Genomic DNA, 25,032 nt, shown 5'->3' with positions numbered 1-25,032 from the left:
TGCACTTAGTGGAGTCACACAGGGGTCTGTCTTGGGTGTGGTACTATTCAATATTTTAATTAGTGACTTGGATAACGGAGTGGACGGTACAGCTTGTAAAATTTGTGGGTGACACCAAGCTACATGGAGTTGCAAGCGTTTTGGAAGACAGGATTAGAAATCCAAATGAACCTCAGAAATTGGAAAATTGGCCTGAAATCAACAAGATGATACTCAATAAAGGTAAGTGCAGAGTACTACATTTAGGAAGGAAAAATCAAATGCCCAACTATAAAATGGAGAATAACTGACTAGGATGTGGAGGCTCAGGTGTATTAACAGAAGTATGATAAGACACAAGAGGTAAATGTTCCACTCTACTTGGCATTGGTGAGACATCAGCTGGAGTAGTGTGTCCAATTCTGGGCACCACACTTCACGAAAGATGTGAATACACTGGAGAAAGTCCAAAGGAGAGCAACAAAAATGATAAAAGGCCTTTGAGGAAAGGTTAAAAAAACTGGTCATGTTTAGTCTTGATAAAAGAAACCTGAGGGGGGAACCTGAAACCATTTTTCAAATATGTTAAGGGCTGTTATTAAAAGGGTAGTGATTAATTGTTCTCCATATCCACTGACGGTGGGACAATGAACTTAATCTGCAGCAAGAGAGATTTAAGTTAGATATTTGGAAAACTTTTTCCTCCTGTAAGCGCTGTTAAATTCTGGAACAGGTTTCCCAGGAATCCCCATCACTACAGGTTTTTAAGAACAGGTTGGACAAACTCCTGTCAGGGATAGCCTAGGTTTACTTGGTCCTGCCTCAGAGCAGGGGGCTGGGCTCAAGGTCCCTTCCAGCTCTGCATTTCTATGGTTCCAAGAAATTTTGACTCAAAACAACTGAAATGTTTCCTTTCAAAAATGTCAAAATCAAATATTTTGATTTGGGGGGGGATTTTAAAAGGACTTGTTCCCAAGTGAACAATCTGGTGAAATTGAGATGAATTTAGGAAACATTTTGTGATGCCAAATCTGCATTTATTTATTTTTTTGCTGAATAAAAAGTTCTGATTGACAATTTTTGCCCAGCCCCAAGTTTAACTGCATTGAAGTCAAAATAAAAAAAATCCCTCTGATCTGTTGCACACTTCCATTACACACTTAATGATAACATTAAAAACACAGCAAAATAAAATGTTACCTACCAATATGTGCATCTAAAGTACCAGTACAGATCCTGTGTAGAAGATGCTGAATGATACATTGCATTGTCCAGTGTTGTGCACAAAGTTTATGAAACTGTCCCTCAGATGATCTGTCTTTCATTCTAGAATACATAAGGCAAAACTCAGCAGCATTTTGAGTTAACTGGATGAGTCTACAGGGCACTCCAGCAGGGTGTCTCAACTGAGTATTAATAGCACCTTTAGGAAGAACCTCCAGCATTTTAACAATTTTTGAGAAAGCCCATTTTGCTCCTTCATGCTTTTTCTAATAGATTTCCATTTAAGGTGCCATACTATATATACACTCACCTTCCACATTTATTACCCAGTCACATGGTAAATTGTCCTATCCTCCTTTCTTACCTTGAACTGTACTTGCCTCCAGTATGTCTCACTTGCCAAGTTTCTTAACTTATCAGGCTTTTGTAAGCCAAGAATGATTGAAGTTCGCATGCAGTACTTCCTGCATGCAAAATCCAGAGTCAGCTAAACTGTGCACAAGATAGGTTATTTCTGCATCATCAAATGTGCTTATTGCAATTACAAGTTGCAAGGAGAGTAACATTTTGAAGTGAACTAAATGGTACAGACTACAGAAGGGGGAGAATCAGAAGAAGAATGAAGCAAGCCCAAAAGTCTTGTTCCTTTGCAAGAGAGGGCATCATCCACAGTTCTCAATATACATTAATAATATTAAAGGCTCTGGGATGGACTCATATTTTTCAGATTATTAAATATTACAGGAATGACATGCTTAAGTTTTCTGACATTTGTTAAACACAGGAGGCCAATTAGGAGGCTTTCAAATACTGCTTCTAATAATACAAAATGATGCAATTAAAAGACACTAAGAGCATCTCAAAGGGAATTTGATGGAACAGGCTATCAGTCAAGAATGTGAATACATTTGCAAAATCTGGTAACATACAATACCACATACTTTTCAATTCCCATTCTTCCACCTGTAATACTCTTTAAAATAAAATAAAAAATGCTCTCCCTCTCCTAAATTCCTTCTTTAATGGCTGTTAAAGCTGGCATCTTTACTTGAGAATGATGCCTAAAGTTCATGCCCTGTTACCTCCATTGGGCCACTTGAAATACTGGAGGCTCCTACATCAAATGACAGAAAGCCTTTATTTTAAAGAAAGCCTGAGATGTGAATGCCTTACATTAAAATGAGAGATTGGAAAAGAAGAAAAAGATGATAAGCATTAGGTGCATTAGTTGGCATCCCTCTGTATATAAAACAGACAGCAAGATGTCAATACAAATGAATTTTTACTGGGATCTTGCACATATGAAACAGAAACCGATTGAAAATAATAACTAAAATGAAAACAGTCAAACTCTTAAAATCTTGCCAACACTTCTTTTTGCGATACCACATTTGAAACATAACACAGTGAAATTTAATGAGAATTAACCTAAGAAGTAAAAATTCAATGCTTATAAATTTTGAAAGAGAGAAAGCTGTGAAGTATCCTTCAGGGCATAATTTATGTTTCATGTACATCACGCAGGAGGGTATGAAAATGTACACACAATATGCTGCTACATATTGAGAGACATTGTATCAGTCCCATGACCTCCATTCTCCAGTCTCTTCTTAGATGTTCTCCATATGGGCCAAGAAGCTATTAAAGGCAAAAGATCCCTTTAATTTGTTTGTAATAAGAATTCTTGTTTGGGATGTTCAAACAAAATGTGTTGTTCATCTAAACAGGTTGGGTTTTTTAAAATGGAGAACACTATGTGAAACTATTTTGATTTCTACTTGGCAGTTGTTTAATGTTTCTCTTCAGAAATACAGTTCTGAAGATAACAGAATAACACAAGTGCAGAGAGGGACATCAATGTCAAACACAAGCATAACAGGACTAATGCTTCCGTCTCTTCCTACTCCCTTCTGAGACTGCAAGATATTTGCTTTTATCATCACCATCATTTGACTTCCCAATCCTGACTACCAGTTACAGTAATACAATAGGTACTATCTAGAGTTGCTGAATCAAAGCAAAGTAGCCCTAGAAATTAAACCATAAACAAGAAAAAAATAACTCCAAAGAAGCCCCCACATATAAAAGCTACAACACAAATTGTGAATCACGCCACGGCAATCTCACATCCCATAAGAAAGCCCTGCCCTTGCTCTTTCTTTTGTTGCTCTTGTGTGTAGAGAAGATAAAAATGATTCATTTAGGCTTAGTCATCACAAAACATTAGCTGAGCCTATCACTTGTCTTCTTCATTTTTTTAGCACAGGGCATCTCCAGATGTCGATTTCAGTTTATGAACTGTAGCTATTGGGGGCGGGTACAGGGAGGGGACACGAAATCTCTCAACTATCCAGGGATACATACTTTCAGATACAGATTCACTGATACAATGCTGGAACGCATAGCCAAAAGTGAAAATGCATTTGCTTCTACACGCTGCTACCAGTGCATTCACTGCGAAGAATGAAAATGGCTGAATAATCAACTGCAGACAACTGCTGGGGTCATGGAAGGAGGTGGAGAGGTTGAAACCTTGAACTACTGTTGCTGATGTATAGTATCTTTATCTCCCTGTTCCCTATGGTGTGTAGTTGCTAGTTATCTCAAAGGATGAATGACTTGCCTGACATGAATTATGTCTGCTTATCCTTGAGACGGGGCATGCATTAAGTGATTATGTCATCTAAGAATACAGCCATTAGGGAATTACAATGGTGAACAAAAATGTGTGTCTTGCTTTTGCCATCATATCAGGGGCTTCTGTATATTTCTGTAGGGCTGAGGTGGGAAAGAAATGGAGGGATCTGTAAAAGAGGATGACTGTCACCTGTTGCATTAGCTACCTGTTAAGTTTTCTGCTGTTATTGTTTTTGCAGAAAACCAGACTACACTGAGAGTGTTTTAACAATAAAGATCTCCTTGATTCTGCAGAGGATTTTAATCCATCTGATCACCAACAAAGCAAAAACTTATCAGCGAAGATTAATGGCCAATGTAGGTAGAACAAAGAGCTCTCAGGCATTTCTCTTGCATTGGGATCATGTCTACATGACCGAGTGTATTTCTTCTGAAGAGCAACATGTATTTTTTAAAATTAAAATCAATAGATTTAGTGACAGAATTTACAATAGTGTCTTTGACAAGTCTATTGACCTACATGACACACGCACAAGACCCTTGGCATGGTTAATTCAGAGAAGCAGATTGTTGTTTACAATAATAAAAATATATAACATTTAAAGCATAAACACCTATCAAAGTACAGTTAGTTCCTACTAAGCAGAGTGGGCTAAAGGAGGCAGAGAGTCAGGAATGTTGCACTGAATTGAACAGTTAGCTCTTCAGGATAACACCTGAGCAAGTTAGGAGGATAAATCACATGATTAAATTGAAAGCAAAGCACAAGTCTATAAAAGGCTCAAACATGCGTTATTACAGTCTTGCAAAATTCTACTCAACCATTTCCCCGGGACACTTTATGTATTATCTCCTGGTTTCATCAGTTCCCAATACCAAATAACTGAATATACCAGTTAAATGCTCCCTTTCAAATGTTACTACTATACGGGGGAAGGAGGAAAGCACCTTTAACTGGCAGGAATAAAATGATTCCAGACATGGAAGTAGTATTTATAGACACAATGGCACTGGTTGGGCTCTAGGCTCCCCAATTGTTTTTGAAGGGACTGCCTCTCCTACTGTGGTTTCACAATAGTAGGTCTTCCCAAAGGTGACCACCAAACATATCATCTGTTAACTATTTTGTCATAGTGCATTTTCAGAAATAAGTTAAAACACTATACTCTGGACCCTCCTGCACTGTGCTCTGGATGAACAGCAATTTAACTTCTCTCTCGTCTGACCTGCAGTTTACCTGGTGAAAATTTTTCTGAGAGTAAAAAAAGCTTGTGTAACTACAAACCGCTCCTTTACAGAACTGCCACACAAACTCTAGGCTTCTGTACTTCAGTGTCAATGGTACATGAATGCATGGATAATGCAATTTCAAGAGAGTGTATACTGCTCCAATCAACCCCTACAAAACTTTTAAAAAAATAACTTTGTGTGTTTACTTCTTTTCTTGCAATCTTTACTAAGTGAACACCCTCCTGTCCTGGCAACCCTGATAGGTTGTCCTGAACATTACCAGATAATATATAAAACCTAATCCTCATTTGAACATTCCTGGAACTGGGCCAGAACATTTGTATCTTTCCAGGGCACAGCTCAAGCTAGTACTTTTGATATCTGTTTATGCCAAGAAAAGCCTTGGTAGGACATGGAAAGAGGAAATCATTCTCTTATTTCCATGTGGACACAGAACACTTTGCCCAGGAACAGAAGATGCCACACAAAGGGACAAAGAGCAATCAGATTTAGTTTAGAAAATATCGATCCCACTCATTGTATACATAAAACTGAATTTCTTTCTGACACAAATTTATTTTTAAAAAATAAAGATCTTGGAAGTGAGTATAAAGCCCTAAATAATCTATGCTTTTGTTCAGATAATACTTTATCTGTGGGTATAAACAACTTTGAAAATTTGGTATTAATCTCATCTCCCTGTCCATATTGGTTTAAATTTTCATTCTCTTACATAAAATCTATTTCCCCCCCCAAACTGCCCCTTCACCCACCACCACAAATGAGGAGTTATACTGCATGATTCCAAGAAAGGTTTAATTAATACACTAGATCCCAAACTCAAGAATAATCTGTTCATGGAAAAATAAAGGCAACAGATTTACAGGTTTTTGTATGCAAGGGGAGAAAGGACTCCCTTGTTAGTTTCTATTTATGGACCCATAGCAGATGACCTGAATCTCCTCCATCCCCATCCCCCTTCCATTGAGCCTATAGCTCAGATTATTCTCTTCCTAATGAAAACACCACCTGCCATATGGATAGGAGATTAATTACATTACATTTATATTAATAAAATACATGAGTCACATTTGCACCACACATATTTTATGTGTTATAGCAGTGCTTTATATTTGGGTCTGTATACAATAGAAAGACACTCAAAAATGGGATTTTCCTCACTGAATTTTATGAAAATGAAGATCAGGTCTGATTCATATTTCAGTCTGAATGCAAATCAACTTAAGGGTAGAAAGGTAGTTTTCTCTTTCCACTTAGTCACAGGGCCTGAGCCTTAGGCCAAGGTTTAACTGCACCCCTTCTCCACCCCAAAAACACCACCTTCCTCACCTGAAGCCTGATCCAAAGCCCAATAAAGTCAATGGCTGGCTTTCCATTGACTAAAACAGGCTCTGAATCAAGCCCTGATTTTTACCTGGTTTAGAGATGCTGGCCACTTCCCCTTAGATTTTTGGTAAATGTTGTTTTCCAAGACTCCCAAAACGTAATTTTCACATGCTCCAGATTAATGCACCTCAGAACATGTTATGTATTCCAGAGCAAGTTAGACTTTAATTCTGTCATGTCCAGACCCCAGCTTAGGGAACTTCTAGAGCTGCGGAGCTCTATAAAAGGGTCTTTCAAAGGCAGGGAAATGAGAACAGAGTAGATTACAGAGGAGAAGGGACTTGGGGCTCCAATGGAAGTCAAAAAGAGGGAGTGACCTTATCTGACCTTGATCAAAACTTTTGGGTTTAATTTGCCGGGTGAGCAACAGTTCAAGCGAATTATTTCCCCTATCCCTAATGCTATACTCAGCACTCAATTTACAGAATGCTCTACCCCTCATGTTGTGTCTCAGGGAACATTTCCATCTCTCCACTAAAAGATGCATTATTCATGTTTCTGGGAATGAGGAGTGGAGAATTAGAAAACAAAATGCCTGAATAGGAGACGTTGCACGTAAGAGTTTCACCACTCAAAGATCACTGCAAAATGAGTCACTTACTGTACTGCTGATGCATTTGTGTTGAATTAAGGAGTGCAGCAAATTGATTTTATCCCCAGATTTAATGTTCTGTCCTACAAGCATTATTTGTTTGGGAGGGAGTTCTGTCTTTGGCGACAAGACCAGCATGGAATTCTCTGCTGGTCTAGTCCACTTCCCTTCTCCCCAAGGAAAGCCAACTAATACAAAATAATATCAATCTTTTAACAAAAAAGGGAACAAAGATTAAACAACAAGAAATTCCACAAGCACTGTTCTGTCTTAATGATTAGGAAGTACCTAAGCATGTTTGGTTTGTCCAAGTAAAGGCTGTGGGATTTTTTCAACCCACTCTTACATTCCTGACTTCCATTCCCTGCTTATAGCAGAACTGTGACAGAAAAGATTCTCCAGGACTTTAATGCTGCTTGATACCAGACATTAGGGTAAAATCCTGGTCTTGCAAGGGAGTCTTGCCATTAACTTCAATGGAGCCAGGATTTCACTGTAAGGGTGCAACCCCCCTCAACATCATAACTTGCATCCTCTCTGAAACTTATCTCCTCCTCTTGCACAGAGCATAGGAATGAATATGGCTGGCACAGAAATGGTACTTGCCAACAAAAGACACCCAAAGTTTCTCTTTAAAAAGACTATTAAGATTCTGGTGAGAAAGGCAAATGGAGGGAATCCCAGAGTTATCCCTTTTGTTCTTAACCAATAGCCTTCCAAATCAGGCCATCTTGACTATCTGGCTGAGGACTGGTTGTGAATTTCTTCAAGGCAAGTCAACATCTCTACTGGTTTGGCAACAGCTGGAAGGCAGAGATTGCCTGAGATGCAAACTTCCATCCCAGCAACTGGACTGCAGATCAAACCTCATGGTCAGGACAGATTCTGTCCCTCAATGTTATATACACACCTATTACGTCAATGTGCATACATAACCCACTCTGACTTTGCAGGAGCCACATGTGGATCCAAGAGCAGATTTTGTCTGGAGTTGTTTTTAGCTTCGTAATGGTTTCTATCTCTCTTAAATAACAGAAAACATGCTGTTTATAAATCCAATAACTTCTTAAATGTATTCACAAGTTTATTCCTTTAACAGACAAACAACACCGAAGTTCCATTAGATGTACGTATTTTATATTTTTACTTTTGGGAACAATAGATTGTTCTTTTAACAAGTATGTTGTGTAACTGGAATTTATATTTTCATGTACAGGAACCGTATGTTTTATCAGAGCAGTCTTTTACAAATGGACTGACACAGATGCTATTTGTTTCACAAGTTCCACTGGCCTGGTCTAACCTGATCTAAGGAAGACATGATTAGATTGGTGCCTAAGTCATAAGTCTATACATCCAAAATTACCCCCCCCCCAAATTTTAAACATACAAAAGAAAACCAACGTTCACAGCACACAGTGCAGGTAGCTAAAGTTTCAGTGCATTCGTTTTCCTAACCTATCCCCAGCATTTTCAGCAGAGCAGGGATACAGGTCTCAATACTTGAATGCAGTAAGGTTTATTGCACTAGCTTGGTGATTCACTAAGTACAGGATGTGCCCAATTATCCTGTGTATTTTTCCAGTCCGATTTCATAAACTCCAATTGCACAAGTACAGGAATTCATCTTTTCTTGCTTGTCCATTAAAGCTCATTTTATGGAAGATCCTCCACCTTCAACAACAAAAATGCAAGCTGGCTACACGCATATTTTTTGGTTTTGTTGTTGTAACCATGGAACCAACAAAATCAGCTGCTGAGTATGTATATTATGTGATGAAATAACCAGTTTGGTCTTTGTCTGAACCTGTTAAAAAAAGCTTTGCCTTTTATACAGGACACAACTTCTGCTCCAAAATCCAAAAGTTAAAAACAGCAGTTCTGAGGACACATGTATTCTAAGCCAACAACATTTGGCTGCCTAATATAAAAATTTACAGAATTGTTACAACTAAAAACAAATCATTGGAGCTTTCCAAGATAAATAATTACTAAGAATTCTGGTTATCAGGCCATAAATGTGGCTTCTAATCTAATTGGTTTCAACATCATTGGAGTGATAAAAAGGAACAACATAAATTTACGGAGCTGTAAAGAGAACGTCTATATCCCAGGGAAATTGGCCAGATGTTAATGCTTCACACTTTTCCTTTCGAAACTAATCATGTCAGGTAAATAAAACACTGTATTTTGAAGTTAAAGTACATGATCAAGGTAATGTGGCCAACAATAAACCGACTTATCTTGACAACGATCTTGTTTCACCTTCTAGAGTTCAAGGATGCATTTTTATTTACTTTCCCAACCAAAACTTGCTTCCTTAGTAAAATTAATAAAGATGGCATTGTGAAACTGTCAGACTAATAAACCACCAGTGCCGTTTCCTAGTTTCCCATCCTGGTACGTGTGCAGCATTTATTAGCATTTATTATTATTATTCCTAGAAGCTAAAAAAGGAACATAGAATGGCAATACAAGACGTAGTTGCTATACAGTGCTTTTCACCTATAGATCTCAAAGCAGATTAAGTGAAGTGTCACTGTGCCTCTTTTGCAGATGGGGAGACTGAGGTACAGAGAGGTGAAATGACTTGCCCAATGAAAGGACAGCAGGTCAGTGGAAGAGCTAGCAACTGAACCTATGTTTCTTAATTTGATGATTTATCCACTGGCCCATGCTGTCTCCCCAGTGTGAATATCTGTTATATTAGGCGTTCTCAAACTTCATTGCACCACGACCCCCTTCTGACAACAAAAATTACTGTATGACCCCAGGAGGGGAGACTGAAGCCTGAGCCTGCCTGAGCCCCATTGCCCCGGGCTGGGGGGGCCAAAGCTGAAGCCCAAGGGCCTGTAACCTGAGCCCTGCCACCCAGAGCTGAAGCCATCAGGCTTTGGCTTCAGCCCCAGGCAGTGGGTTTCGGGTTTCAACTTCGGCCCTAGGCCCCAGCAAGCCCCAGCAAGTCTAACACCAGCTCTGGCGACTCCATTAAAATGGAGTCACGACCCACTTTGGGGGCCCGACCCACAATTTGAGAACCGCTGTGTTAGATCAACTAGCTTATGTACCTGGCAGTACATTTTCAAGACAGTCACATATCATCTTATTTGTTAATTTTAATACATGAAGCATGAATTATTTGCTAAAGTAAATATACACTTCAATTTCAAAAAGGTAAGAGTCTGAGGTAGATCTGTCTTCTGACCTAATAACCTTGAAAATGTGGGAAGGATTCTACTCCCTGCTCTGGTCCCTATATACTCCTCTATTGCTTATCTGCCTATCCCACAAGCCCCAACGGAGGAGATGTGTAGCAGGAGCTGGGCACAGGAGAGGGCACCTCAGAGACCAAATGGACGGCCAAGGGGGTAAGATATGAAAATACACATCTGAAAAAATAATTTTTAAAATGTGTTCCAACTTTAACCCAGCTTGAGAATTCTTTCCTTCTCTTGAGCACATCAGTCAGAGACACAGTACACTGTTTAAGGAAGTTGGTGCCACTTCCCAGGTGTGTGTATCTAGCAGTCATTTGTCAGGCTTTGCAACCCCACTTAAGAGAAAGACACGCCAAATTAAAATTTTTAAAGCCATTAATCACACCCTCACAATTTCAGATAAGGCAACATATGCTTACGTGGGTCTTGCCTTTAGCCATAATCAGGAGGTATTAACCTCTCAGTGAATAGGCTGTGTGAGGTACTCCAATAACAAACTGTTACAGAAATGTTTCAGAGTAACAGCTGTGTTAGTTTGTATCCGCAAAAAGAACAGGAGTACTTATGGCACCTTAGAGACTAACAAATTTATTAGAGCAGTGTTTCCCAAAATTAGCGCGGGGCCAAGGGACGTACTGGCCGCCGCTTCCCGCAGCCCCCATTGGCTGGGCACAGCGAACCGTGGCCAGTGGAAGCCGTGATCGGCCGAACCTGTGGACGTGGCAGGTAAACAAACTGGCCCAGCCCGCCAGGGGCTCTCCCCAAACAAGCGGTGTCCCAAGTTTGGGAAACACTGTATTAGAGCATGAGCTGTCATGGGCTACAGCCCATTTCATTGGATGCATAGGATGGAACATATAGAAGATATAGATATAGATATATACACACACACACATACAGAGAAGGTGGAAGTTGCCATACAAACTGTAAGAGACTAATTAGTTAAGATGAGCTATTATCAGCAGGAGAAAAAAACTTCTGTAGTGATAATCAAGATGGCCCATTTAGACAGTTAACAAAAAGGTGTGAGGATACTTAACGTGGGGAAATAGATTCAATGTGTGTAATGACCCAGCCACTCCCACTCTCTACTCAAACCCAAGCTAATGGTATCTAGTTTGCATATTAATTCAAGCTCAGCAGTTTCTCCTTGTAGTCTTTTTTGAAGCTTTTCTGTTGCAAAGTTGCCACCCTTAAGTCTTTTACTGAGTGGCCAGAGAGATTGAAGTGTTCTCCTACCAGTTTTTGAATGTTATGATTCCTGATGTCAGATTTGTGTCCATTTATTCTTTTGCGTAGACACTGTCCGGTTTGGCCAATGTACAAGGCAGAGGGGCATTGCTGGCACATGATGGCATATATCACATTGGTAGATGTGAAGGTGAACGAGCCTCTGATGGCGTGGCTAATGTGATTAGGTTCTATGATGGTGTCACTTAAATAAATATGTGGACAGAGTTGGCATCGGGCTTTGTTGCAAGGATAGGTTCCTGGGTTAGTGTTTTTGTTGTGTGGTTGCTGGAGAGTATTTGCTTCACGTTGGGGGGCTCTCTGTAAGCGAGGACTGGTCTGTCTCCCAAGATCTGTGAGAGTGAGGGATCATTTTTCAGGATAGGTTGTAGATCTTTGATGATGCGCTGGAGAGGTTGGGGGCTGTAGGTGATGGCTAGTTGCATTCTGTTACTGTCTTTGTTGGGCCTGTCTTGTAGTAGGTGACTTCTGGGTACTCTTCTGGCTCTGTCAATCTGTTTTTTCACTTCAGCAGGTGGGTATTGTAGTTTTAAGAATGCTTGATAGAGATCTTGTAGGTGTTTGTCTCTGTCTGAGGGATCGGAGCAAACATGGTTGTATCTTAGAGCTTGGCTGTAGACAATGGATTGTGTGGTGTGTCCTGGATGGAAGCTGGAGGCATGTAGGTAAGTATAGCGGTCAGTAGGTTTCCGATATAGGGTGGTGTTTATGTGACCATCGCTTATTAGCACAGCAGTGTCCAGGAAATGGACCGCTTGTTTGGATTGGTCTAGGCTGTGGTAAATAAATTTGTTAGTCTCTAAGGTGCCACAAGTACTCCTGTTCTTGTTACAGAAATGAAGAGGGAGAGGCAAAGGTCAATTGAATTCACTTTCTATATAAAAAGACATTATGTCAGAAATATCTTAATACCTGAACACAAATGGGTTGATTAACATTCATGAAATGAGACTAATCAATTCTTTACATAAAATGAGACCAAAATTTAGGTCGCATTCCTATTCTTTGACACTTTAAATGCTTGGAGTGGAGTTCAAATGAATCATTGCAGCTTCAGAAAGTTCCCTATAAAGAGTTGCCGAAGGAGACAAATCATATGAAACACTGCTTTATTATTCTGCTGGCAGAGGCAAGATGCAATTGTACAAATGACAGTTGAAGGTATGCAATTCAGGTAGCACTTTTAACCTGCTGCAGCACACTGAAAAAGCTGTTCTGTCCTGTTTGTGAACTGCAGGGAGTTAAATATCAAAGTAACTTAAAGCTTCTATTTGCAGACAATACTGCACATATTTTTGGATTTGTGTTAAAACATTTTAAAAGTGCCTATTCAATTTGCTTCATTTCTAAGTTATGTTAAATGGTAACACTGAGCTACTACTGTACTTAGTATCTGATCCAAATGCTTTGTATGTAAATAGACTAAATTTGGGCAGGCTGGGGGAAATGGAGGTGGTGGAAATTCATCCATGAAAAAAATGATATCTAGCTAAAATGTCACCCATTTTCTAATTAAACTACTTTTAAATAAAATCTTTGTCTTTTCTAAAAAGAATGTTCCAATTCTAAAAGTTACTGGCTCAATACAGGAATTACTGGGTGAAATTCTATAGCTTGTTTAATGCAGGTCAGATTTGATGGTCACATGGTTATTACTGACTCTAAAAATCTATTAATCTTAATAGACAAGTTAAAAAAAGACAGTTAATTCTAACTGCCCCTTATCCAACACAGAGCTCTATGCAGCTTCATGAACTGTAGGAACAAAGGAACTACCTTACTCCTAATTGTGTCTTTTTTAACTCAATCATTTAGTTAACCCATTCCTGAGCATGTGTGAGTATACAGATCTTTAAATGATTAATTTTTTCCCCTAACCAAGCTTTTCAAAATGTGAAAAAACTTCTTGGATCAGCTCTCACTTTTTGAAAGCAAAAAGGTAGACATTTTAATAAAACTACATCCTTAACAGTATGTGGACTTCTATCTCTGCTACAGGCCACAGCTAGTGTGGTGGGTGCCGAACATTCAAGCCATTATCAGGGCTTGAACATTTTATCAATGTCTGTTCCCTGGTGTATTCCAATATCTATGTGTATATACAATTTAATGCAAATCAAAACTTCATTTTCTTTATCACCAGAGAGAAGTGAGGAAAATTTTTACATTTCACCTATTATTTCTCCATAAATAGAACAAGTATTTAAATGTCTTTTTTAATGTGAAGTTAGGATGAAGAGGTCAATGGAGAAACACAACAAGAATAAAGAGTACAATATACTGTGAGGACAATACCAAAGACTACCTATCATTTTTGGTCCTGTAAGAATAGTGCTATTTCTAATTTGGCTTGAGTCACTGCTGTGACTCTCAATCCCTTTACTCAAAACAGAGCAACAGCAAAAGAGGGAGTGATATATACGTGAAGAAACTGCAAGAATTTGTTCCACTTATATGTGGAAACAAACCTGACGGACGCAGATCACTTTGGGGTGTCTGAGGAGGAGGGGTACAATGCATTCAATAGTATGTGGTGAGATGGAGAAGAGGAAGAGTAGTTCTTCAGGAATGTGCACATTAAACGTCTCCCCTTTCCTGTATTCAAGGTTAGACCCTGATCCTGCAACTGATTCTGAGCACGTGGATCCCTCTATTTGTTACGTCAGCACATCTCAGCATGGGCAGACCCCTGCTCCGAGCCCAACTGCACCGAGCCCAACTGAAGTCAATGGAGCATTGCACAGGTGCAGGGGCGCACCAGCATGAAATAAGGTGCAGGATCGCTGTCTAAGGTTTGATCAGAATCAGTTATGTGTTCCTATTCCAAAATCTGGACATTTAAGCCCTGATCCCATTGAGCTCAGTGGCACTACTCACACGACTGCATACCAGCATTGGTGGCATCTAGGCAACGTGTAGCTATATGCCACAGTGAAAAGCAAGCTGCATCCACACTACAGTGTGTAGCTACATGTGTCAGTGAAAACCTCTGCCACCAGGGAGGCAGCGGGGAAACACTCCAGCAATGGGGAAGCAGCGGAGTAGACAAGGAGGCACTGCTTGGGCGAATAGAGAGCCACGTACGGTATATACCTGGATACCTCCCCCTAGGGTTCAGGCACATCTTTACTCTACTCACCTAAGCAGAGCCTCACCATCTACGCTCCTCTTTATATCTGTGCTAGGGGGTATACCCACGTATGTACCCTACACGCCTCCAAAAGAAGTGAGCAGAGTGGGCGTACCTTAGTTACTCTTGTACAGAAGTCTTTGCAGAACTGAAACTATACTAGGGAAAGGGCGAGTCTCAAGCACTAGTGTACAGGTAGCATTATCTGAGCTGAGCTAACTTTTATATACAAAATGCCTAAACTTATTCCACCCCACCCTCTCTTTTTCCCAAGCAAAAACTGAATACTGCTTCTAATTGTACACTGTTGGTTTGTGTTCTTTTCATATTAATTCCTCCAACTCCCTTAGAAAAATAGTAGGACTATGCTCAATGTCTGAGGTGCAGGGTTTTAGCCATGATACACCCATTTGTGCACATTTCGGAGAACCCTCCCTCTTCATTTACACCAAAGAGACACTGTCAGCTCAGAACATAGTCATTTAAAAACAAACGAACTTAAAAGCAGTTTCGGGGACTACCCTGAATCACCCTGATAATTGTGGTTTTACAAATCCTACTGTCCTATTTTTAAAGAGTTTCTCTCTCCCCTGCTGTGTGAAAGACCCACACAAACAATACAGGAAAGCAACTGACAATAAAGGGGAAAGAGTGAAATCGACTCTACCCAAAGGGCCTAGTCCCAAATCCTCTGAAGTCATCTCCAAATGACTTCAATGTACTTCATATTACGTCCAAAGTGCTGTCAAGTGCACAAAAGTAAACAGACTTAAAAAATCATGAGAAAAAAGTGTTCTTCTCTAATATCTTTCATTTACAATAATCTTAGCTGTTGCTTGTAACAATAGCAGGTAAAAATAATCCAGACCATAAGTGACTTTTAAACTGTTCCTTTGATATTAGTGAGTCACATGGTTAAATACTTACCATGCTGTAAACCTATCTCAAGGCTTTCAGGAGCTGAAAATAAATGTATATTAATACAAAAACCACAATGTTGTATGCCAGTTAAAGCTGGTCTACAATTCACTGATACACATAAAACAAAATCACCCAGCAAGGAAATGAAAATTAAGACATCTAACAAGTACACACTCTCTGCTCCTCCATCAACCCCCCCCAACTCACCTCACCACCAGAGCTAACTTCATAACCTGAACCCTTCCAGCACCTGTTTCATTAAACTCAGCACTACTGCCGCCACAAGCAGAGGGACTTTACCCCCACTATCCTTTCTGTACAGCTCGGGGGCAGGGGGATCACCCTCACTCATGTTCGGGGCAATGGGTGCTAGAAGGCTGGTATCCTTATTGCGGTAGAGAACATATGTGTAAACTATCTTTTTAATGGCAGCCGCTATATGTCAGTATCATATTATCGTTAAGAATGTTAGCATTAATGTTACTCTATAAGAAGCGTATAAGAAAAAAACCCACTCTCAAGAAATAGGTTACCCTTCACCAATAGTGTTTGTAATTAGGAGGCGTTCTCCTAAATGACCTTCTTCATGTAACTCCCCCTCAAGCCAAGAGTACCCAACTACTAAAAACAGCTAAAGGTAAAACCTGCTGCATGAAGGTCCTAAAAGAAGATAGCAATGCTGCATGCCTGGAAGGTGTCATTTGTCCGTAACATCTCAAGCATTCAGACAGGGATGGACAGAGACACGCTTGACTTAATGCTTCTCCCCCCCTCCCCTCTCTTGGAGCTGGTATTATGTTTGAACATTTTGCCCCAAGTACTTATAGCCGTTACTGATTTTACATGCTACTTTCCTGCAGGAATCATTTCCATACACGCCATTCTATTTATGTTACTCATTTCTAATCAGAGAGTGAAAGAATAGCACTTGCTAGAAATGACTTCTTGGTATACAATCCATTTTCAGGCAGTGTCAACAACAGTACTGCTTAAAGCTAATCCATTAACTCAGCTTACCTGTTACACTCCCATCTCCCTAATAAATGGGAACTGCACTGAACCTGAAAACTGCTTTTAAATGACATGTGTCATGTACTTGGAAAGCTGTCGATTTGGATTAAGACACAAGCAAACCAAAATTGTCATATGAGTTTCTCACATACTGCATATGACATTCAAAAACTACCCAAGCAAAGAATTTGAAAGCTTCTCTCTTTTTTGAGTTACAGCTGGAAGTGTTGTATGCATTACTGCATATAAACTGTTCAATGTCTATACTTTGCTTTCAACAAATTATACCCCTAAATGACAGCATAAACAGAGAATCTCTAGTGTTGAGGAAGCAAGCGTAAAGTATGAAGTTAACCCTTGTGATTTCTCTTTTCAAAATTCTCCTTGCCCCTCTATAAAAGCGGAGGGCAAACTACAGGATCCGGCACATCACAGCTTTCAATCCGGCCCGCGGGATTGCAAGCCCCGTGGCACAGCGGGGCTAAGACTGGCTCCCTGCCTGCCCTGCCCCACGCCGCTCCCGGAAACGGCCAGCACCATGTCCCTGTGGCCCCTGGGGGAGGGGGGAGCAGAGACCTCCATGCGCTGCCCTCTGCCTGCAGGCCCCCCCCACAGCTCCCATTGGCCGGGAACAGGAAACCACAGCCAATGGGAGCTTCGGGGGTGGTACCCACAGGTGAGGGCAGCGCACGGCAGAGCCGCCTGCCCCAGCCCACCGCCAGGAGCCACTGATGGACATGCTGGCCACTTCCAGGAGTGACGCGGGGCCAGGCAGGTTGGATAAAAATCAATTATTATTTTTTAAATAAAAAAAAAATCAGATTTTTTTGATAAAATGCTTTTTGAGGAAAAAACCTATCTAAAGATAGTTTTAATTAAGATACATTATAGCTCAAAGATATCACATCATGGAATAGGGATTATAAATTCTAATTCTATAGTATGAGACAATATACTCATGTAATGTTTAAGAAAAGTTTTGTAAATGAGTTCCAATAGTTCATGGATTAGGGACCCAATCTTATGGGGTTCCAGGGGCTTCTGTATAGATTATTTAGGTTAATCTTTTTATCTACCCACTGGGACTCAGTGCTCAGTCTAGAAGATACCATCAGAGATGCTTAGTTTTGAAATTCTCAAACTGTGGATTTGTGTCTCCAGAGATAACATGCTGGTTAACAGCAAAAATGTTTTTAAATAAATAAATAATATATAGAGGCGAGAAATAACAGACTTCAACCTTATTGTCCCTCTGCAAATTTGTGTACACAGAGTCAATCCTTTACCTCTCTCTAAAAGTGCAAAGTTTCAAAAAGTTCAATGAATAGAAGATTGTTGGGGGTGGAATAGATCTGGACAAGGAGAAGAAGTCTGGAGATAAATGTGAGAAGGGAGGGACAGGCAGTAGAAACAAAAGTGAAACTGTTTGAGCAGCATATTCCAGAAGTCTTGAGGTCTTTCTGAGTGTAGACTTCATTGATTTGAGATCTACCATACCATTCTCTCACTAGAAGGGAAAACCTATAATGACAGCAGGCCGTAAAAGAGACACTTTGGGAATATTTTAATGAAGTTCCTCTACCTGTGGGTAAGACAGGCATGTGTGCAAAATGCAATCAGTGCAACAAAGAAATGCGAGGCCTGATTGCCCAAATGAAACAACATCATGAGAAGTGTTCCTTCTCAGGAGGAAGCTGAGTTGAAGATGATGAAAGGAACATGTCTGAACATGCAGGATCTTCAGATTGGTAAACTTTTATTTCATACTTCTTTCTTAAGGACTGCCTGTCTTCCTTCTGGACTATTCTTGAACTCTCATGTTTGAGCAAAAAATATAGTTGTTACTCTATGGTACTATAATTTTAGATGCAGTTGTGATAAAAAATAAATACCTGAAATAGGCAGATCTTCCTTTTACAATTTCACCTTTAAAGTAGTACTGAGTATCAGTAAATGTAATGAGCAATACTAAATAAGCAATCTGGTAATAATAATTAAATAACTGCATTGACTTATTTTGCTTAGGAGAATCCATCCTCAACATACAGGATTCTGAAGACTATCCACCTTCAAGATCAGCATCATTTTCTACAGTTTCAGAGTTATCTGCCAATGATAGTGTTTCAGTGACATCATGTATGTCACATAGCCACAGTATATCACCCGTAGCAAAAAGAAAAAAAAATCTCCATCATCCAGAAACAACCATAAATAAGTTTGTGATAAGAACCAGCAGATTACAAAAAGAGGTAACTGATGAAAAAATTGCCCTGTTTGTTTATGCAACAAACTCTCCTTTCCGTATGATTGAGAACCCACACTTCATTAACATGGTTCAGTCATTAAGACCAGGATACAGTACACCCAACAGAGCAGATGTCTCAGGCAAATTCCTGGATAAAGTGTATGAAAGAGAAATTGAGCAGTGTACAAAGGATCTAGAGGGTGAAATTGTTAATCTGAGTCTTGATGGGTGGAGCAATGTCCACAATGATCCTATTGTATGTGCCTGTGTGACAACAGAAGAAGGGAATGTCTACCTTACAGAAACAATTGATACATCAGGAAATGCGCACACATCGCAGAATACTTACAAGATGTAGCAGTAAAAGCTATAACAAACTGTGAAAAAAAATTCAAATGTCTAGCATGCAGCTTGGTCACAGACAATGCTGCAAATGTATCCAAGATGAGAAGAAATTATTTAGAAGAGACTGAAGAGAGTCCCAGGCTAATAACATACCACTGCAGTGCTCATTTGATGCACCTCCTAGCCAGAGACTTCAGTGTTCCAGAAATTAAGGCTAATGTTGTTGAAATTGCAAAATACTTCCATAACAACCACTTTGCAGCAGCTGCTCTGAAAAAAGTGGGAAGAACCAAGCTAACTCTCCCACAAGACGTGCGATGGAACTCAGTAGTGGACTGTTTTGAGCACTGTGTCAAGAACTGGCCTAATCTGATGACAGTTTGTGAACAAAATCGTGAAAAAATAGATGGCACCCTCACAGCCAAAGTTCTCAACATTGGGCTTAAGAGAATTGCTGAACACGTGCAGAGTACCCTCAAGCCTATTTCTGTAGCCTTGAACAAAATGCAGGGAAATAGCTGTTTTATTGCTGATGCTGTTGAAATTTGGAAGGAACTGAGTGCGATCTTAAAAATAGAAATATGCAATGACAGAGTTAAATTACAAGCATTAAAAAAACGAATGGGACAAGCACTATCTCCAGCTCATTTTCTTGCAAATATTCTCAGTACTCGGTACCAGGGTCAAACCTTAACTGCTGAAGAAGAGGAGTTGGCTATGATATGGACATCCAGCAATCATCCCTTCATAATGACAAGTATAATAAACTACAGAACTAAGGGTGAACCATTCAAGAAATACATGTTTGCTGGTGATGTTTTAAAGAAAGTCACACCAGTGAACTGGTGGAAGTCACTTAAGCACTTAGATTCTGAGACTGTTGAAGTGATAATCTCACTTTTAACAGCAGTAGCTTCTTCTGCCGGTGTAGAAAGAATGTTTTCTTCCTTTGGACTAAATCATTCCAAATTGAGAAATCATTTGGGACTTGAAAAAGCAGGAAACCTTGTTTTTCTTTTCCAGATTATGAACAAACAGCAAAATGAAGATGAAGACGACTGAGTTAGCTGCAGAAGCCAAAATTTTAAGTTTTTCATGTTGACCTGGCTGACACAGTCGATTTAATTTTGGGGTTTTTTTATAAAATATTTCATTTAACTATTTTAGTTAAAAACAATTTTAACAAAAACAAACCTGATTTTAAAAAACTTGAATGTTTAACTAAATTCAAAAATTCACATGCTTGTTTTGTTAAAATATTATATGTTTGCTGTTGAAGAAAAAAATCCAGAATACATAATGTTGTTGTTGTTTTAGTTAAATAAAACAATTTAAATGTCCGTCTGGTGATGTTCTCCTCCTAATATAGCAGGGCAAGAAAATCCTCCAAATATTAATGATTAACCTGTTGAATTGGAAATAGTTCACCTCCCAATGACTTCATAAATATCTGCCTCAATTACCTTTGGTAAATGAAATAACCAAACAATCATTCATTTTCTGATATAGCTGTAAAACTAATCTGAAAAGTTTTCAAAATAAATCACTTAAAAAGTGTATGGTGTGTACTTTCTAAAAATGAAACCTACATCTATCTCTGAGTTGTGAAGAATATGTATTAAGTTTATAACAACCAACAAGAATGTACTTTTATGTAGAAATCCATGATTAAATAGAGTCTTCCTGACTAGTGATTTAAATCAAATCCACCCTGGGGCCAGGGCAGGCAGGGCTGTGCGCTGCTGCCACCCTGGTGCCCCTCGAGGTAAGCGGCGCCGGGCCAGAGCTCGCACCCCGAACTCCTCCTGCACCCCACACCCCAGCTCTGAGCCCCCTAACCTCCTGCCTTAAGCTCCTTGCCGCACCACTCCTGCACCCCAACCCCCTGCCCTAAGCCCCCTCCTGTACTCCGCACCCCCTCCTGCACCCCTGCCCTGAGCTCCCAACCTCCTGTCCTGAGCCCAAGGCCGCACCCCTCCTGCACATCGACCCCTTGCCCTGAGCCCCTTCCTGCACACCGCACCCCCTTCCACACACTGCACTCCCTCCTGCACCCCAACCCCCTGCCCCAGCCCAACATTCATGGCCCTGCATACAATTTCCCCACACAGATGTGGCTCTTGGGCCAAAAAGTTTGCCCACCTCTGCTCTATAACTTTATCAGTTAGAACGGCTAAACTTTGCTGCATTCATGAAACAAAGGGAAGAAGTTAGCTGCTTCTGTGGTAGTTAAAATAAAAGGGCACTTAGCAGGCTTTGATTCAGATTCAGCTCTTTTTAAAAACACAAAAAATGAAAGGTCAGAGGGCGAACGCGTGATTCAATCTATACAAAAGCCAATACTGATATTTTTTGCCACTTCTAAAAATCACCTTATATTATATTTTGCCTTCCTTGATATTTCTTACGTCATCACTGAGGCAGAAGAGTCTGTCAAAATGTTGTTGGAAAAACCGCTTGCAGCTTCATACAAGAGGTTCTTCCACTTCAGGCCTTAGTATCCTCCTCCTCAAGTTCTTTAACCTTACCTCCATTGTCACAACCTACCGCAAGCTAAAGGCAAGAATAAAGAAGAAGCAGAAGATGGAGTGAGGCGCTTCTTTGGGCTTCGATAAGCAGCACCTGCTGCGGCCACAGACTGTTACAAGGAGCATTCTCAGGAAAATATGGATAGGTGAAAAGCCTGCTTGAATTGATCCTGGCAAGAACTGGTAAGTTACAAACTTCAATGACTAATGAATAATAAACAAAACTATCCTGTATGGACAAGCTGGAGGAGAGAACTGGATCAAGTGTACTGCAAAGAAAATGAAAACCACACTCTCCTAATTAAAAAGCTACACTTCTCACAACTAAATTTTAGTCTAAAGAAAACGTCTCTCTCTATATCCCCTGTAAGAGAGGTAAGTGAAGACTCTGGACAAACAGACCCATGCCCATAATATATTGGCCGTTCTGGACAGACAGATGGACACACATGCAGCCTCCTGACCCCTTTATTATTTAAAGAGTGGATACTGAGGCTATAATACAAATGAACCCTACAGAAGATTTTCTTTACACAGAAAATTGCTACCTGACACTGGTGTGCAATCGGTCCAGTGCCAGTGTGATCAAGAGAAACAATTACTGTAAAGTGACTACTGAATGTAATTCTCAGGGAGGGAACTCTGAGGACCACAGGACAAAAGGAAATTTAACTCTCAGGGAAAAATTCCATCCTTTCAAATTCTGAGGAGCACAGCTGAACACAGACTAGTGAAGCAAGTCTTTCCAGATGCTGGCATGGAAACAGAATTACTGTTCCCCACCAAACTTTGGATCAACTTTAAACATTAAATTGACCTCTTTATTTGTTGGTGAAGACAGAAGAATATTAGCATCACAGTGGCACTGAAAGATCAAGAGGACTAAATGAGTATTTCAGTGTGTATATTCATATGTATTTAACTTAAGATTTTGAAAGTTTTTTCTGTTCACCAAATGCTTAGCTCTGGAAATTCCATCTGAATATTTATTTAAAATATTTATTTGGGTTGATATGATAATAAAGTTAATTAATAGTAATGTTGAATCTCATTGATTGTTCATTTGCTTATAGAATACAGAGTTATTTCTAATAATAGATTCTGTATTTAGATTTAATGCCTTCTTATTTTATATTACCTTTCCACATTATCATAACAAATTCTGATTGATAGCTATACTCATGGTCAGAACTCAGAGAACCACTCTGAGTTTACTACCTCCCATCTCTGCTACCACAAATGCTGATCATACAGCTCAATACTTTATAATAATGCAGAATCTTATTTTTAGACTACTTTGGTCAGTGCACTTTGTACATCTCTCATAGCGTTATATTAACGACTAAGATGCAGTTCAATGTTGACTCATATGCGTAACTTTACAAAATAGGATTTTCCTTTATTGCATTGCTATTACTGTATTCAAAACCAAACAGTAACGAGATGTAAATAAAACAAAAACCACAATTTACGAAAGAATGGTTGTTAAGAGCCTTCCTTGCAGTCAGAGCTGCAAAAGTGCATCACTAACTTACAATCTAGCAACTCTGAAACAGAAACTAACATATGGACGATTTGCAAAACAAGTTACAAAAATGGTGTTTTGTAGCTTTTATTTCACAAGGAAATTCAGCTCTGAAGTTCCTGCATTTCTAGCTGTGAGTACTAATTAGTCATAATCTGACACAGACATTCCCAACACTAAAGAAGCAGGGCTTGATTGGCCTCTAACAGACAGAATCCTTATTTACCTTGCAGATCTGCAAAATATGCTGAATTAGCCATTTGCTGACACTACTCCACCTCTTTTAAACGTTTTGTTCCAAACCAGATTTATCACTTCTCATAAATAGTTGAGATTTTGACATGAAAGCACATTCACTCAATAATGATTTTCAAAAGCAATTAACTATTTAACTTTCCATGTTTATATTTTAGAAAATTAGCCCTCATTTCCTTGATCAAAGCTGATAGTTTCTGTTACTGAAGTTCATTGCAAAGATAGCTCTTACTTGATCTTCAGCTGCTTGTGGATGTATAGATAACAGCAGTGGCTGAATAGCCTTTTCCATCTTCATTTAGCAGAAGACTAATTTTTGGAGGGAGTGTGGGGGAGGAGATCAGCTGGAATATTGCAATGCCCTTTACAAATAACCATCTTCTCTGGTTACCTTCCCAGCCGACCAGCATCATCTTTGTCTTACCTGAATTGAGTGTCAGTCATTTTACTTTCATCATCCAACCCTCTAGCTCAGACAGACTATGGGAATGCTGAATGACTATATCTCCTGGATCTAAAACAGATGCACAGTTGACTTTTATCAGCCTACTGGCAGCACTGCAGCCCAAAATGTCTCACTATCTCTGCTGGTGACCTGATATATGTCCCACTAGCAACCTATGGAATGCCTTACAACAGAGCCCTCAAGGCAAAACCTCTAGGTCCTTGAAGGGAGAAACGAATAGAACCAATTAAAAGCAACTTTGTGTATCCATGCCAGAGTCCACAAACATGTCAACAACACATTTTCAACAGTATCCAAGGCAGCTAATGGTTCTAACACAATCAGTGTGGACACTTGATCTTTGTACAGTTCCAAAAAGGAGTTAATTGGCCAATGAGATCAACAGTCTGTGCACTATATCCCAGCGAAGAACCACATTGCAAAGGGTCAAAAGAAATCTAAAAAGTAAAGATAGTTCCAGCACTGCTTCACCATAAACTCGACAATCTACGACCACAGAGACAGAAAATAATTGTTGAGATTATCATAGTCAACAACGATTTGAGTGATACAGCTGCGCTCCCAAGAGGTGTTAACAGTCTACTAAAAGTCCACTTCAGTTCCCTATGCATGATTTTACCAGCTAACCAGGCTCCATTGGTCCAAATCCACCTCCAGTACCTCAATAAGAAAAACAGCCTGAATTCAGTTCAGAAGTGGCATATATCTGTCTTCATGGAATAAGCAAATCTGGCTCAAGTCCAAGCCAACCTCTTCATAAAGTAGACTGGTAACTCCTTGCAGCAAGAAATATCTGACACTGTCTTAGGAGGGACCGTTCGGATGCACCAAACTGTCTGCCGCCCAGAACAGTTCAATTTCTGGGAACTTCAGGCCTGACGTGACAGAGGAAAATCATCTTTTCTCTGCTTCTATCACTGCTCTGGCACAAGATTCCAAAAATTCTTTATGCTGCAATCAGTCAGATTCAGAATGCAATGCCCATCATTTGTTCTTTAGCTTCCTCCTTTCCAGCTTCCTCCGGTGTGAATCATCTACCTACCAAAGTGACCTTCAAAGATGGCAGAG

The 25,032-nt window shown here is 39.8% G+C and overlaps 1 protein-coding gene across 8 annotated transcripts in view; it reads right to left on the bottom strand.

The window, feature by feature from the left end:
* The window catches only part of FOXO3 (forkhead box O3), a 152,261-nt gene that overhangs the window by 75,718 nt on the left and 51,511 nt on the right, over nucleotides 1-25,032 (bottom strand). Inside the window, exon 1 of one of the 8 annotated variants that reach the window (XM_073336947.2) lies at nucleotides 1,184-11,063. The exons of the other annotated variants lie outside the window; for them this stretch is intronic. Within the exon in view, the coding sequence (XP_073193048.1) occupies nucleotides 1,184-1,195 (12 nt within the window). The 5' untranslated portion in view covers nucleotides 1,196-11,063. Of the gene's footprint in view, nucleotides 1-1,183; nucleotides 11,064-25,032 lie in introns of those variants that run through there. 8 annotated transcript variants of the gene reach the window in all.

The sequence above is a fragment of the Lepidochelys kempii genome, chromosome 3, assembly GCF_965140285.1.
Source record: "Lepidochelys kempii isolate rLepKem1 chromosome 3, rLepKem1.hap1, whole genome shotgun sequence".
Classification (NCBI taxonomy): Eukaryota; Metazoa; Chordata; order Testudines; family Cheloniidae; genus Lepidochelys; species Lepidochelys kempii.
Note: the sequence above shows the minus strand (reverse complement) of the source record. Positions and strands in the feature narration are given on the sequence as shown.